General features: G+C 40.7%; 1 protein-coding gene across 1 annotated transcript in view; it reads right to left on the bottom strand.

Moving 5' to 3' along the window:
* LOC106987523 (aryl hydrocarbon receptor-like) overlaps positions 1-12,530 on the bottom strand; it is a 64,947-nt gene that overhangs the window by 42,896 nt on the left and 9,521 nt on the right. The window contains exons 3-4 of the mRNA XM_053221824.1: positions 10,943-11,130; positions 7,463-7,584 (exon numbers count right to left, since the gene is read on the bottom strand). Coding sequence (XP_053077799.1) covers positions 7,463-7,584; positions 10,943-11,130 — 310 coding nt within the window. The remainder of the gene's footprint in view (positions 1-7,462; positions 7,585-10,942; positions 11,131-12,530) is intronic.

Genomic DNA, 12,530 nt, shown 5'->3' with positions numbered 1-12,530 from the left:
CCCTTAGGTTGCTTCCATATCTTGGCTGTTGTAAATACTGCTGCAATAAACATAGGGATGAATATATCTTTTCGAGTTAGTGTTTTTGTTTTCTTTGGGAAAATATCCTATGGTGGAATTATTGGATGATATGGTATTTCTATTTTTAATTTTTTGAGGAAACTTCATATTGTTTTCTGCAGTGGCTAGACCAATATACCTTCCCACCAACAGTGCAGGAGGGGTACTTTTTTTCTCCACATCTTTGTCAACACTTGTTGTTTCTTTCTTTCTTTTTTTAAAAATTTTATCCATTCTGGCAGGTGATATCTCATTGTAGTTTTGGTTTGCATTCCCCTGATGGTTAGTGATATTTAGCATCTTTTCTTGTGTCTGTTGGCCATTTGTATGTCTTCTTTGGAAAAAGGTCTATTCAAATCCTCTGCCCATTTTTTAAATTGGATTGTTTGCTTTTTGGTGTTGTGTATGTTCTTTAGATATCAGAGACATCATTTGCAAATATCTTTTCCTATTCAGTAAGTTGTCTTTTTGTTGATGGCTTCCTTTAATGTGCCAAAGCCTTTTATTTTGTATAGTCCAAATAATTTATTTTTGTTTTTGCTTCCTTTGCCTTAGGAGACATTTCTTGAAAAATTTTACCATGGGCATACTTGGGTGGCTCAGTCAGTTGCGTGTCTGACTCTTGATTTTTGCTCTAGTCATGATCCTAGGTTTGTGGTATTAGGCCCCATTTTGGGCTCTGTGCTGAGCCTGGAGCCTGCTTAAGATTCTCTCTCTCCCCCCTCTGCCCCTGTCCCTTGCTCACTCTAAAATTAAAAAAAAAAAAAAAAGACAAGAAAAATACTATAATGGCCAATGTCTGAGAAATTACTGCCTGTATTCTCTTCAAGGGTTTTTATGGTTTATGGTCTCACATTTAGGCCTTTAATTAGTTTTCAGTTTATTATTGTGTATGGTGTTAGAAGTGGTCCAATTTCATTCTTCTACAGGTAGCTGTCCGATTTTCCCAGAACTGTTTATTGAAAAGATTGTCTTTCCCCCATTGTATATTCTTGCCTCCTTTTTCATAGATTAATTGACCATATAATTGTGGGTTTTTTCCTGGGGCCTGAATTCTGTTCCATTGATCTATGTATCTATTTTTGTTCCAAATTAGAGAACATATTTTGTATGATTTTAACTCTTTTAAATTTATTGAGGCATGTTTAATGGTGGAATATGGTCTAATCTGGAAAATATTCCATGTTTGAGTAGAATGTGTATTGTCCTATTGTTTGGTTGAGTGTTCTATACTGTTTGTTACATCTAGTTGGTTTATAGTATGGCTTAAGTGTTCAACATTCTTGTTAGTCTTCTATCTAGTTGTTTGTGTTTATTATTGCAAGTTGGGTATTAAAGTCAGTAACTACTATTTTTGAATTATTTATCCCTTTGATTATACCAGTTTTTACTTTATGTATTTTGGGGCTCAATTGTTAGGTGCATATATATTAATAGTTATTATATCTTTGGAATAGATTGGCCCTTTAATTATTATAAAATATCTATTTACCAGAGCAGCTGGGTGGCTCAGTTGGTTGAGCATCCAATTGACTCTTGACTTCAGCTCAGGTCATAATCCCAGGGTTGTGGGATTGAGCCACACAATAGACTCTATGCTAAGCATGTAGCCTGATTAAGATTCTCTCTCTCAGGGCGCCTGGTTCGGCTCAGGTCATGGTCTCACTGCTTGTGGGTTTGTGCCCCACATCAGGCTCTGCGCTGACAGAGCCTGGAGCCTGCTTCAGATTCTGTGTCTCCCTCTCTCTCTGCCACTTCCCTGCTTATGCTCTGTCTCTGTCTTTCAAAAATAAATAAACATTAAGAAAAACCTTAAAAAAAGATTCTTTCTCTCTGACCCTCTCTTCTGCACTCTCTAAAAAATAAAAGTAAGTAAATAAATAAATAAATAAATAAAATATTTATTTCCAATAATTTTTCTTGTGTTAAAGTCTATTTTGTCTCATATTAATGTAGTCACACCAGGTCTCTTATGGTTGTTGTTTGTATAGTATATTCTTTTCCACCTTTGCTTTGTATCTATTTACATCTCTGAATCTAAAGTGTATCTCTTGAAGACATATGGGAGGGATTATAAGAAATACAGCCAGATAGTCATTGACTTTTTATTGGATTGTTTAATCATTTACGTTTAAGATTATTATTGATATTATGGGATTTACATTTGCTGTTTTTCTTTTTTTTTCTGTGTCTCATATTTCTTTTGTTCCTCTTTTACTATAAGTTTTTATTCTAGTATAGCATTTCATTTATTTAATGTAATATTTTTGTATTTTTTGAGTTTGTTAAAAAATGGTTGCTCTGTGGCTTGTATATACATAACAAATTATCAGAATATACTTCATTTTATGCTAACTTAATTCCAATGAGATATAGAAATTTACTCCTATATATCTCTATTACCTTTCTCCCTTTTTGCTATATTTTAATGTATATTATAACTTTATATGATACAAATCTGTAATACAATGTTATTTTATTACTTTAACATTTAATGCATTTTATTTTTAATGTTTATTTATTTTTGAGAGACAGGGAAAGAGAGAGAGAGAGACAGACAGGCAGGGAGAGAGAGAGAGACAGAGACAGAGACAGAGACAGAGCTGGGGAAGGGCAGAGAGGGAGACACAGAATCCAAGCTGGCTCCAGGCTCTGAGCTGTCAGCACTGTGCTCGACATGGGGCTCAAACCCATGAACACGGAGATCATGACCTGAGCTGAAGTCAGACACTTAACCAATGGAGCCACTCAGGCGCCCTAATTTAATGCATTTTTAATCAGCTGAAAGAAGAAAGGAGAGCACATATATGTTTAAGGAGAATTACTTTATTAAACTTCTTGTTACCATTTCTGGTTCTTTTCAATTTTTGTGTATTTGAGTTCACATCTGATGTCATTTCCTTACTTCAGCACAAGTTTTCTCCCATTTTCTCTCACTTGCCTTCTGTATTGTTGTTATTGTAAACTATATTGCATTTCTGTGTGTTATAGGCTCAACACAATTTATATACTTGTTTTTTCCCCAGGAAACTGCTTTTTAAAATAACTATATAGAAGAAAGAAGAAACATTATTTTGCCTTTTATAATTGCTGATAATTGCCTTATCAGTGCTGTTGTTTCTCACGTGGATCAATTGCTATTGGATATCACTTACCTTCAGGCTGAAAAAGATCCTTCAGTATTTATCAAAAGGTGAGTCTGCTAATAGCAAATTCCCTGAGTTTTGGTTTATCTGGGAATATTTAGTTCACCTTCATTTTGAAATATAGTTTTGCTGATATAGGATTCTTGGTGGAAATGTGTGGGTTTTTTTTCTTTTTCTCTTTCAGCACTTTATGTCACTGCACTGTCTTCTGGCCTTCATGGTTTCTGATCACAAGTCAGTTGTTAATCTTGTGGGGGGTTCTCTTGTACATGATGAATCATTTTTCTCTTGGTGTTTGATTTTCTCTTGTCTTCATTTCAATATTTTGACTATGATGTGTCCAGGTGTGTATCTCTTGGAATTTATTCTACTCAGATATTTTTGAGCTTCTTTGGTGTGTACAGTAATGTTTTTATCAAATTTGTGAAGTATTAGGTCATCATTTTGTTGAATATTCAATCTGCTCCTTTTCCTCTCTTCTTTCTGTCTGGTACCCCCAGTATATGTATATTGGTGTGCATTTAATGGTATCCCATATTTCTTAGACTCTCTGTTTATATCGTGTGTGTGTGTGTGTGTGTGCGCGCGTGTGCATGTGTGTGCTGCAGACTGCATAATCTCTATCTATCTTCAAATCCTGCCATGATTCTTCTACCAGCTTAAGTATGCTATTGAGTCCCTCTAGTGAATTTTTCATTTCAGTTATTATATTCTTCAACTCTAGAATTTCCATGTAGTTCCTTTTATATCTCTCTTCATGGATATTTTGTATTTGATGAGACTTTGTCATCTTCCTTTAATTTTAAAAATTATTTCCTTTCATTCTTTGAACGTATTTATAAAAACCACTTAGAAGTTTTATCTGGTATATTCAACATCGGGGTCACTCAAGGGCAGTTTCTATTCCCTCTTTTAGTTCTCTACATGAGTCACACTTTCCTGTTTCTTTACATGTCTCATGATTTATTGTTGAGAACTACATCTTTAGGTAATATACTAACTGGATAATGATCTCCACCTCTCTTGTTTGCTTGTTTATTTAATGATCTGGATGGATTAGTTCAGTGAAGTCTAATTCCCTCACCCCCTGCAGCCTCTAATCTCATTCCCCATAAGGCATAGCCTTGGGTATGTACATAGTCTTCCTGATCAGCAGATAGTGACAACAGTGTTTACCTTTGCGGTTTATTATCTCCTTCCCTGATCTCACCACTAAACTTCAAGCTGTTAGCCTTCACTAATTGTTAATGGGTTGCTCTATTGTTCTAGACGATGGTCCAGTTGCAGTTGGACATTACAAGGGCAAGGTTTTGGTAGATTTTGAGACTTTTCTGACCCTGTGGCTCTTCCAAATTGTGTCTTTCCCTGATTTTCTCTGTTAAATTTTAGCTGGTCTACTATTTCACCCTCTTAATTGTGCGTTTTTAGAAAAATGGAATGATTTAAATTTGATTTGATCTTGAATGCCAAACATCTGAACGTGCTCCCACAAAATGAAGTCAAATATTTCTGTGAAAATAAAAGGAAACCTGTTTTTAAATCATGGAGCTGGGGGATCAGAGGGGGAGCTCTCATGTCTTACAACTCATCATCAATTGCAGAGCACAACAGGAAGAGATATATCTTGCAAGTTGATACTACTTTAGCTATTTTGCTACCAGCAGGAGGAAGAAGGATTTCCTCCTCCCCTCCCCCCCCCCCAAACCAGCCTAGTCAGTAAGAGATGTTCAAATCTCAGCCTAAGACTGTCACACCCCAGCCAATGAGAAGTCACTATACTTCCAGCTCCCAGTTTATTCTAATGGACTTTCTGTTTACAGCATCCCCTTCCAATTTCTCCTTCTCCTCTGTAAAAGAGTCTCTTCTCTTTTGTTCTATGGACTTGCCTATGGTTTTTCAATAGATTTGTTTGTCCCAAATTGCAGTTCCCTCTGGCTCCCAAGTAAACCTATGTTTTCTGGTAAAACAGCTGACAGTTTATTTTCAAGGTAAATGTTACTCGGTGTCAGAAGTGGGATCCAGAAAAGACCCTCCCCTCCCCCGCTCAACAATTCCTGGGGTGATGAGCAAAAGCCACTGGTATCCACAGAACTACTTGAGCTCACTGCTTTCTTGGTGAACCTTGGAGTTTGAGGCTAAGTTTTCTTCTGGGTTTTGAGTTCTGCTCTCTCTCTCTGTTTTGATTGCTCCATGCTTTATTAAGGATCTGTGCTAAGGCCTTGCCCTCTGAGAGTACTCATTTGGACTTTGGTCCCACTCTTTTTTAGAACTAAACTTTTCCTGTTGAAATTGTGCCTGTTGGAAATATGCTGACTTTGGTCCGATACCTTTGAAACCAGGCTGTTTCTACTGGAACTGTGCTGTTTCGGAATTTTCTTTGGTTTTAGGAAAAAGACTCTAATAAAACAGATCACAATCATCAAAATGCTTTGAGGGTGCCCCCTCCATTCTGGGTCCTCTGTCAATTTTATGTTTTAAAATCATGGCCCCCCTCATGTGCATTTCTAACTAAATATACCAACTTAACTGAAAGTAATGTAGAACTTCAATGGCCAATATGGAAGAACATTTGATCTTCCCAATTTTTTTTTTATAATTACATTAGAAACCTTTGTCTGCAAACAAAACAAAACAAAACAAAACAAAACAAAACAAAGTAAACAAACTGAATGGGATAACTACTTTAATTGGTGCCTTGAGGGTACCAATTTTCAGGATTCTAAATTTGCATCTTTGAAAAATACTGTTTCTAAATTAACTGAGGCAAAGGCGGCAGAGGGGGGTATAATTATAGAATTTGACAGTATTAATCAAATAGCCAATGAGGTGAATTAAATGACCCTTTGAAATCTATTTGCTCCATCTCTTGTGGTTTAGCTGAGTCTGGAGACACTGATCATTTGTTCCTATTGAATCAGCTACCATCGTTCTTATGGACAAAATCTTCATCTGCTACTGGCAGAATCTACGGTGCACCTCCCATCAAGATTCAAAGAGATCCCTCAAAACCTCTCCCCAGAATTAATCAATAGCCTATAAAGAAAGAAGTCCTATAAGGCATTATGACCATAATAGAAGATTACAAGGCTCAGAGCCTCATTATATGCTGCACTAGTCCCTGTAACACTCCTAATTTACCTGTGATAAAACCCAATGGCCAGGGATGGAGGTTTGTCCAGGACCTCTGAGCAATAAATAACACTGTAATCCTTCATTACCCTGTTGTTCCTAACCCCCGTGTGTTACCAATATCCATTCCTGATGATAGCAAATTTTTTTCACTGCAATTGATCTATGCAGTGCATTTCTTAGTATTCCAGTTGATTAAGGATAGCTAACATCTATTTGCTTTCACTTAGAAAGAATGGAAATACCTGGACAGTAATGCCCCAGGGCTTCACAGAGTGTCCTTACTTTTCACAAAACTTAAAAGCTGACCTGCACGCTATAGTTTTCTTCAGGCTTTACTTTGCCACAATGTGTAGATGATTTGCTTCTTAAACTTCTTCACAGGAAGACAGTATTCACCTGTTAAACTTTTTGGCCTTAAAGAGATATAAAGTCTCCAAAAATTTTTTCAGTTTTCTCAAATTCAGGTTTGATACTTTTGGCATCTGATCTGGGAATAAGGACTACATGTTTTCACAGTGTGTTCCCAGGCGTGAAAGACCTTAAGCATCACATCGTGCAACCTGGAAATTTTGTCTTTTGGAAACGACACTTCCAGAAAGGCTCTTTAATCTCATGGAAAAGGCCCTTATCAGGAACTGCAAACCAATGCTTGTGCTGCCAAACTCCAGGGAACAGACTCTTTGATTCACATGACTCATCTGAAGACAGCACCAAACCCCGACTGCACCTACACACCCCCTAGTGTCCTGAAAGTAAAGATTTCCTGGATCTGAAGCACACAGCCTTTGGAAAGACAGATTTCTGAGTCTTACAACCCCTGAGGCAGGCAGGGAAATGCAGCATCATCCTTGTGGGGAGAGTTGGCTGCTACTTGATTAGCACGTGGCCATTAAGGACTGACATCCAGGGTTTCTGACTCTTCTCATGTGTGACTCCCACCCACATGGCACAATAGTTATAGAACTATCCAAAAAATGGGAAAAAGAGATATAGAATACTCTATTCAACCAGAAACGGTTCATGGCAATAGTTGAAACAAAATTTTTCTGGAAAACTCGGAGGCCTGATTCTGTTATAATTATAACCACTGACAGGGAATAGAGTTGGAAAATATCATACAGTACCTGAAGAAGCAAGTCCCCTTCAGAAAACAGTTCTGCATTGACCTGTGGAGAGGTATGCTCACTTCTTCCTGGATTCATGGGTGGGTCACCTGAGCAGTCTGCAATGCTGTCCTTTAGGATGGCTGAGGAAGACAAAGGTGGCATTGAAAACAAGTATGTAATAATCTTGTTGGTATAGCTTGTGTTTGAGGAAACCATCTTAATAGGAAACAAACTGAGGGTTGATGGAGGGAGGTGGGTGGGGGGATGGGCTAAATGGGTGATGGGCATTAAGGAGGGCATTTCTTCTGATGAGCACTGGGTGTTATAGGTCAGTGGTACATCACTAAATTATACTCTGGAAACCAATATTACACTATATGTTAACAAACTAGAATCTAAATAAAAATTTGGAAGAAATAAAAAAAAATACATGATAGCTCTGAAATAAAGAGGGGGAAAAAAAGGAAAGCATCTTACAGCCTCAGAAGTGCCCATTAAGTGATCTGGTCATGATTCCTGGAAAGAAACCCAAGGGCTACTGGAGCTGCTCATGCTTGTTCAAGCCAACATCTAAGACAGAGCAGCTGTGAAAAGTCGAGGCTGCTTGAAATCAGAGGAAAGTCATTTGTACAGAGAGGTCTGCAAGTTGTTTTAAAAACAAGCTCATCACAGGGTTCATCAGAGAACCCTGTGGAAACTAGGGCACTCCTGCCTCTGTCTCTGGCCCGGGACCACTGGAGTGGCCTGCATGCTAGAGACGTAGCTGGTTGTCTGGGGAAGATTAAGGTATGGGGCTGGTGCTGGGGAACGAATTCAACCCAAGAGCAGCCCCACATAGAGATAGCCTAGAAATAAGACATTGTTCTGTGAAGAATGAGGCATTTGGGCCAGGCCCAGGCTGGCGGGGGATCTAGAATGCCCTCACACCTCCAGTTCTGCACCACTCTACAGAGGCATTCCATGTCTTCTCAGGATCCTGCACCTCCCTGCAAGCTGAGTGCTAATGTGCTCCTCCATCAGCAGAACAGTCCCAGCCAGGCTGTCCCCCAAGTTCCCACAGGAGTGTGAACAGTGGGTTCTCGTTCAGCCAGTTGTCTCTTTGGGACATGTGACTATGTGCTTCCCCTGCACCGCCCCCCCCCCCCCCCCGCCCCTGCCACCATCTCCAGGTCTCCAGCAAAGTCTCTTTATCTTCTTACTCTACAGTGGGCCCCAGCTGGTCTAAGACCCAAGTGATGGGCCATCCAGTTCTCTCTAGCTTGAGTTTGTGATTTCAAATTACCTCATTTTCATGGCAACAGAGACTCTGCCTAGTGCAGTGAGAGCAGGTTCAGTCCTGGCTCTCTCTCTCTGCTGTGCCACCTTAAAAATCCTTGAGTTCTCTGAGCCTCACTTTTCTATCAGTACTGGCAGATGATGACAGTGCCTCGCAGACTCAGATGAGATACCTGGACAAAAAGCCTGGCTCATAGAGGATGCTCCATAGATGACAATCCTTTCTTATGAATTACATAATATGAAAATTATATAATGCTGAGTCACAAAGAAAGGGAGAACCGGGCATCTGGATTTGAAGAGCATATAGCAGATGAATGTGGGCTAACTGCTTAGTTATGAAACTTTTGACATATGGCACCTGTCCTGTTGAATGCGGAAGTAGGCAGGGATAGGGAAAGCCCTAGCCTCGGTCTTAGGCCATGGCAGGAGGAAGCTGGGACCTTGATATGGCAGCTCAGTGGGTTCTATGGCTTGGGGAGGCTAGGATCCTGTGGACAGTAGTGCGTCCTCAACAAAGCCGTTGTGTGTGTGGATCCTGTGGGTCCAGCCTTCCTGCCTGTTTGAGGGTCCAAAAGGAATGGGGACTGTTTTCCTCAGGCTGGCTCTTGAGGTAGCTGTGCCTCTCACCCAGGCTGTCCCCACTCCTGCCTACATGAGAAACAGCCTTGGAAGTCATTCATCCATTCAGAGGAGAGACCCAGAGGAGGAGTGTACAAAAGTGGTGGGAGAGACAGGACTGAGGTCCACAGCTCTGAACAGACCAGGTTTTAGACTGGCTGAGGATCAAGGTGTTTCCATGTGAAAGCAGTTCACAACACACAACTAGTAAAGACAGCAGCTCTCCAGAGCATCCCAGGGGCACATATGTGCCTCTTTCCTTTGGGCCATCCTTGGGGGAAACCAGACCCAGGTCAGAGGGTCTAAGGTCTCCACCACTGTCAGTGGCCTGCAGCACAGCCCCTGTGCTCATGGCACAAACCAGAGACATCTGGAGGAGAGAAGGCCCAGGCACAGCTCTAGGCAGGCAGCCTGGAAACAGAGGCAAGGTTATTCAAGGCAAGGCTCTGGGTAATGAGAGGACTTTGAAGGGCCTATGCTTCCCTTCCCTCAAAGGATTTCAGCCCCTGTGGATTCATAAAGTATAAAATTAACCATTTTAAACTGAGCAGCCCTGTGGCATTGAGCACATTCACAATGTTGTGCAACCTCCACCTCCATCGAGATCCAAAATACTGTCAACACCCCAAAAGAAAACCCTGTATCTGTTCAGCAGTCATCCTGGCCCTCTGAACCCAGGCCCCTGGCCAGCACCTCAAATGTGTTTGACCATTACATGGCTATTCCACATTACTGTTATATGCGATTAAATAGCAGCTGCTCCTCTAAAGTTTTCACTGCATTTTGGGCAGTTTCATAATTCTCATTGTATTTTCAATGTTGACTGGATCCAATTAATTTTTTAATTTCTATTTTCAGCTGCTGTAACAATTTGTCACATGTTATCCAGGCCCAGAGTCTTCCTGTCTGTCTTCCTGGACTGCATGTTACCAGTTAAGAAGGGACACACTTTCTTCCTCCAGGAGAAACTGGCGGCCACAAGCTCACCTGTGCTCAGTTGCGTCTCTGGATTTACTGAGTAAAAGTTCCACTTGCAGGAATGGGTTAAAACTACCTTTCAGCAATGACACAGTGAATTAGCAGGCAGGACATGGAAGAGTAGACTGTGCCCATTACATGGTAAAGAACTTTAGGAGAATAAGTGCTCCAGAAGATAATAAGAAATATCTCAATTCATATCGTAGTTTCATAAAAATGGTTGTTCTAAACCAAAGTTCTGCAAGGTGGAGGAGCACTTGGCTTATCACAAGAAATGACAAATCAACGGAAGGAAAGAATTCAGGCCATCAGCTAGGGACTTCTGCATATGCCAGTCTCTGAGCCTGGTGCAAAACACAGCCAGGCTGGGACCTGTGTCCATCTCCTTCTATGGACAGCCTGAGAGATGGTGTGGAGCCCAGAATTTACACATCAGGTTGGGCATCCACTTACGCGCTTGCATTCTGGTTCACCTACTGCACCTGTGCTGAGCACGCTGCCTTCTTCCTCTGCCTGAGACCAAACACCATGGTGCAGCCTTTGCCCGGACAGAAGGTTAACTCCAAGTGCTTGTGTGCACAGACTCCTCTCATAGCTTATTTTGGAACCACGGCTGCCACTTACCTGCGAAGTAGCTCTTCACCTTTAGGTAGCCCACAATCAGCCTGAGGATGGAGAGCTTGTCAAGCCGGGCCCGCACATCCTCAGGGAAGGGCAGCAAGTTGGTCAGTTTGGTCAGCTCTTGATTCAGGCGGTCCCGGTGCCGTTTAGAAGGGTTGGACTTGGCTCCTTCTGGAGGCTGTGGTTTAGGACTTGGGGGGGAGAGAGAAGCCATTATTCTCTGCCTTTCTCTGCACTGTCGCTTGTATCACCCACAGGGCCCCAATGGTGTGCCAGACACTATCTGGCCCACATTCCTGGTGTTTGGAGGCACAAACCTTTGTTCTACACTTTCAGGTTCTGCCCATGCATAAAACGCCATGGAGGCTCTGCCCTCCTGGCCAGTGGGCCCAGGGGATGGATGAGGCCACTTCCTACTGTGCACATGTTAGACCTGGTGGCCCTCAAAGCACCAGGAGCCGGGGACTGGCCATTCCTCCCCACTTTCTGGTAGCCTGACATATTTGCATCCATATGCAATTTTTTAAATTAGGAAATCTATACCACAATTAACACTGAAATGGCTGAAACTCCATTTAGGAAATTATTAAGAATTGAGCCTACACACACACACACACTCACAAACCTACATTAACACACATCTATGTGTATGCTCTCTCTCCTTTTCTGTATGCACACACAGACCAAGGTACATTGTAATTACATTGCTGAAAACCAGTGATGGAGAGAGCCAGAGAAAAAAGACCCATTCCATACAGATGAATTAAGATACAATGAATGCTCACTTGTCATCAGAAAAAATGCCAGCCAAGATGCAATGGGATGACACCTTTAATGTGCTGAAAGAAGGAATTGTTAACCCAGAATTCCATGACTCAGGAAAAGATCCCTTAAAAATGAAGGCAAAGTAAAGACATTTTTCAGACAAACAAAAACTCAAAGAATGTTTACAGAAGATTTGAGCTACAATAAATATTAAAATTTGTTTAATGTTTATTTATTTTTGAAGGAGAGAGAGAGAGACAGAGTGTGAGTGGGGGAGGGGCAGAGAGCTGGCAGCACAGAGCCCGACATGGGGCTCGAGCTCATGAACTGTAAGATCATGACCTGAACCGAAGTGAGACGCTTAACCGACAGAGCCACCTAGGTGCCCCTGAGCTACAATAAATATTAAAAAAGTTTCTTCAAGCTGAAGAAAAATGATATTAGACAGAAATATGGATCTCCATGAAAGAATAAACAATGCTGTAGATGATAAAAATTTAATGATTTTAATTTACTTAAAACATGATTGACTACTTAAAGAAAAATAATAGTGTTGCACTGTGGTGTTTATGGCATATGTAGAATGTATGAAAACAATAGCACAAAGGATGGAAGGGACGTGGAATTATATTATTCTGAGGTGATTACATTATCCATGCAGCAGTATAATATTATTTGAAAGTAGATAGTATCAGTTAAGATTTACATTGTAAGCCTTAGGGCAAACACTGAAAATATAAAGCAAAGAGGTACAACTAATAAGTCACAAAAGGAGATATATGAGATACTAAAAAAGAATTAAATCCAAAGAAAGGAAGGAAAAATA

Source organism: Acinonyx jubatus, chromosome C2 (genome assembly GCF_027475565.1).
Source record: "Acinonyx jubatus isolate Ajub_Pintada_27869175 chromosome C2, VMU_Ajub_asm_v1.0, whole genome shotgun sequence".
Lineage (NCBI taxonomy): Eukaryota > Metazoa > Chordata > Mammalia > Carnivora > Felidae > Acinonyx > Acinonyx jubatus.
This window is presented reverse-complemented; position numbering and strand designations above follow the sequence as displayed.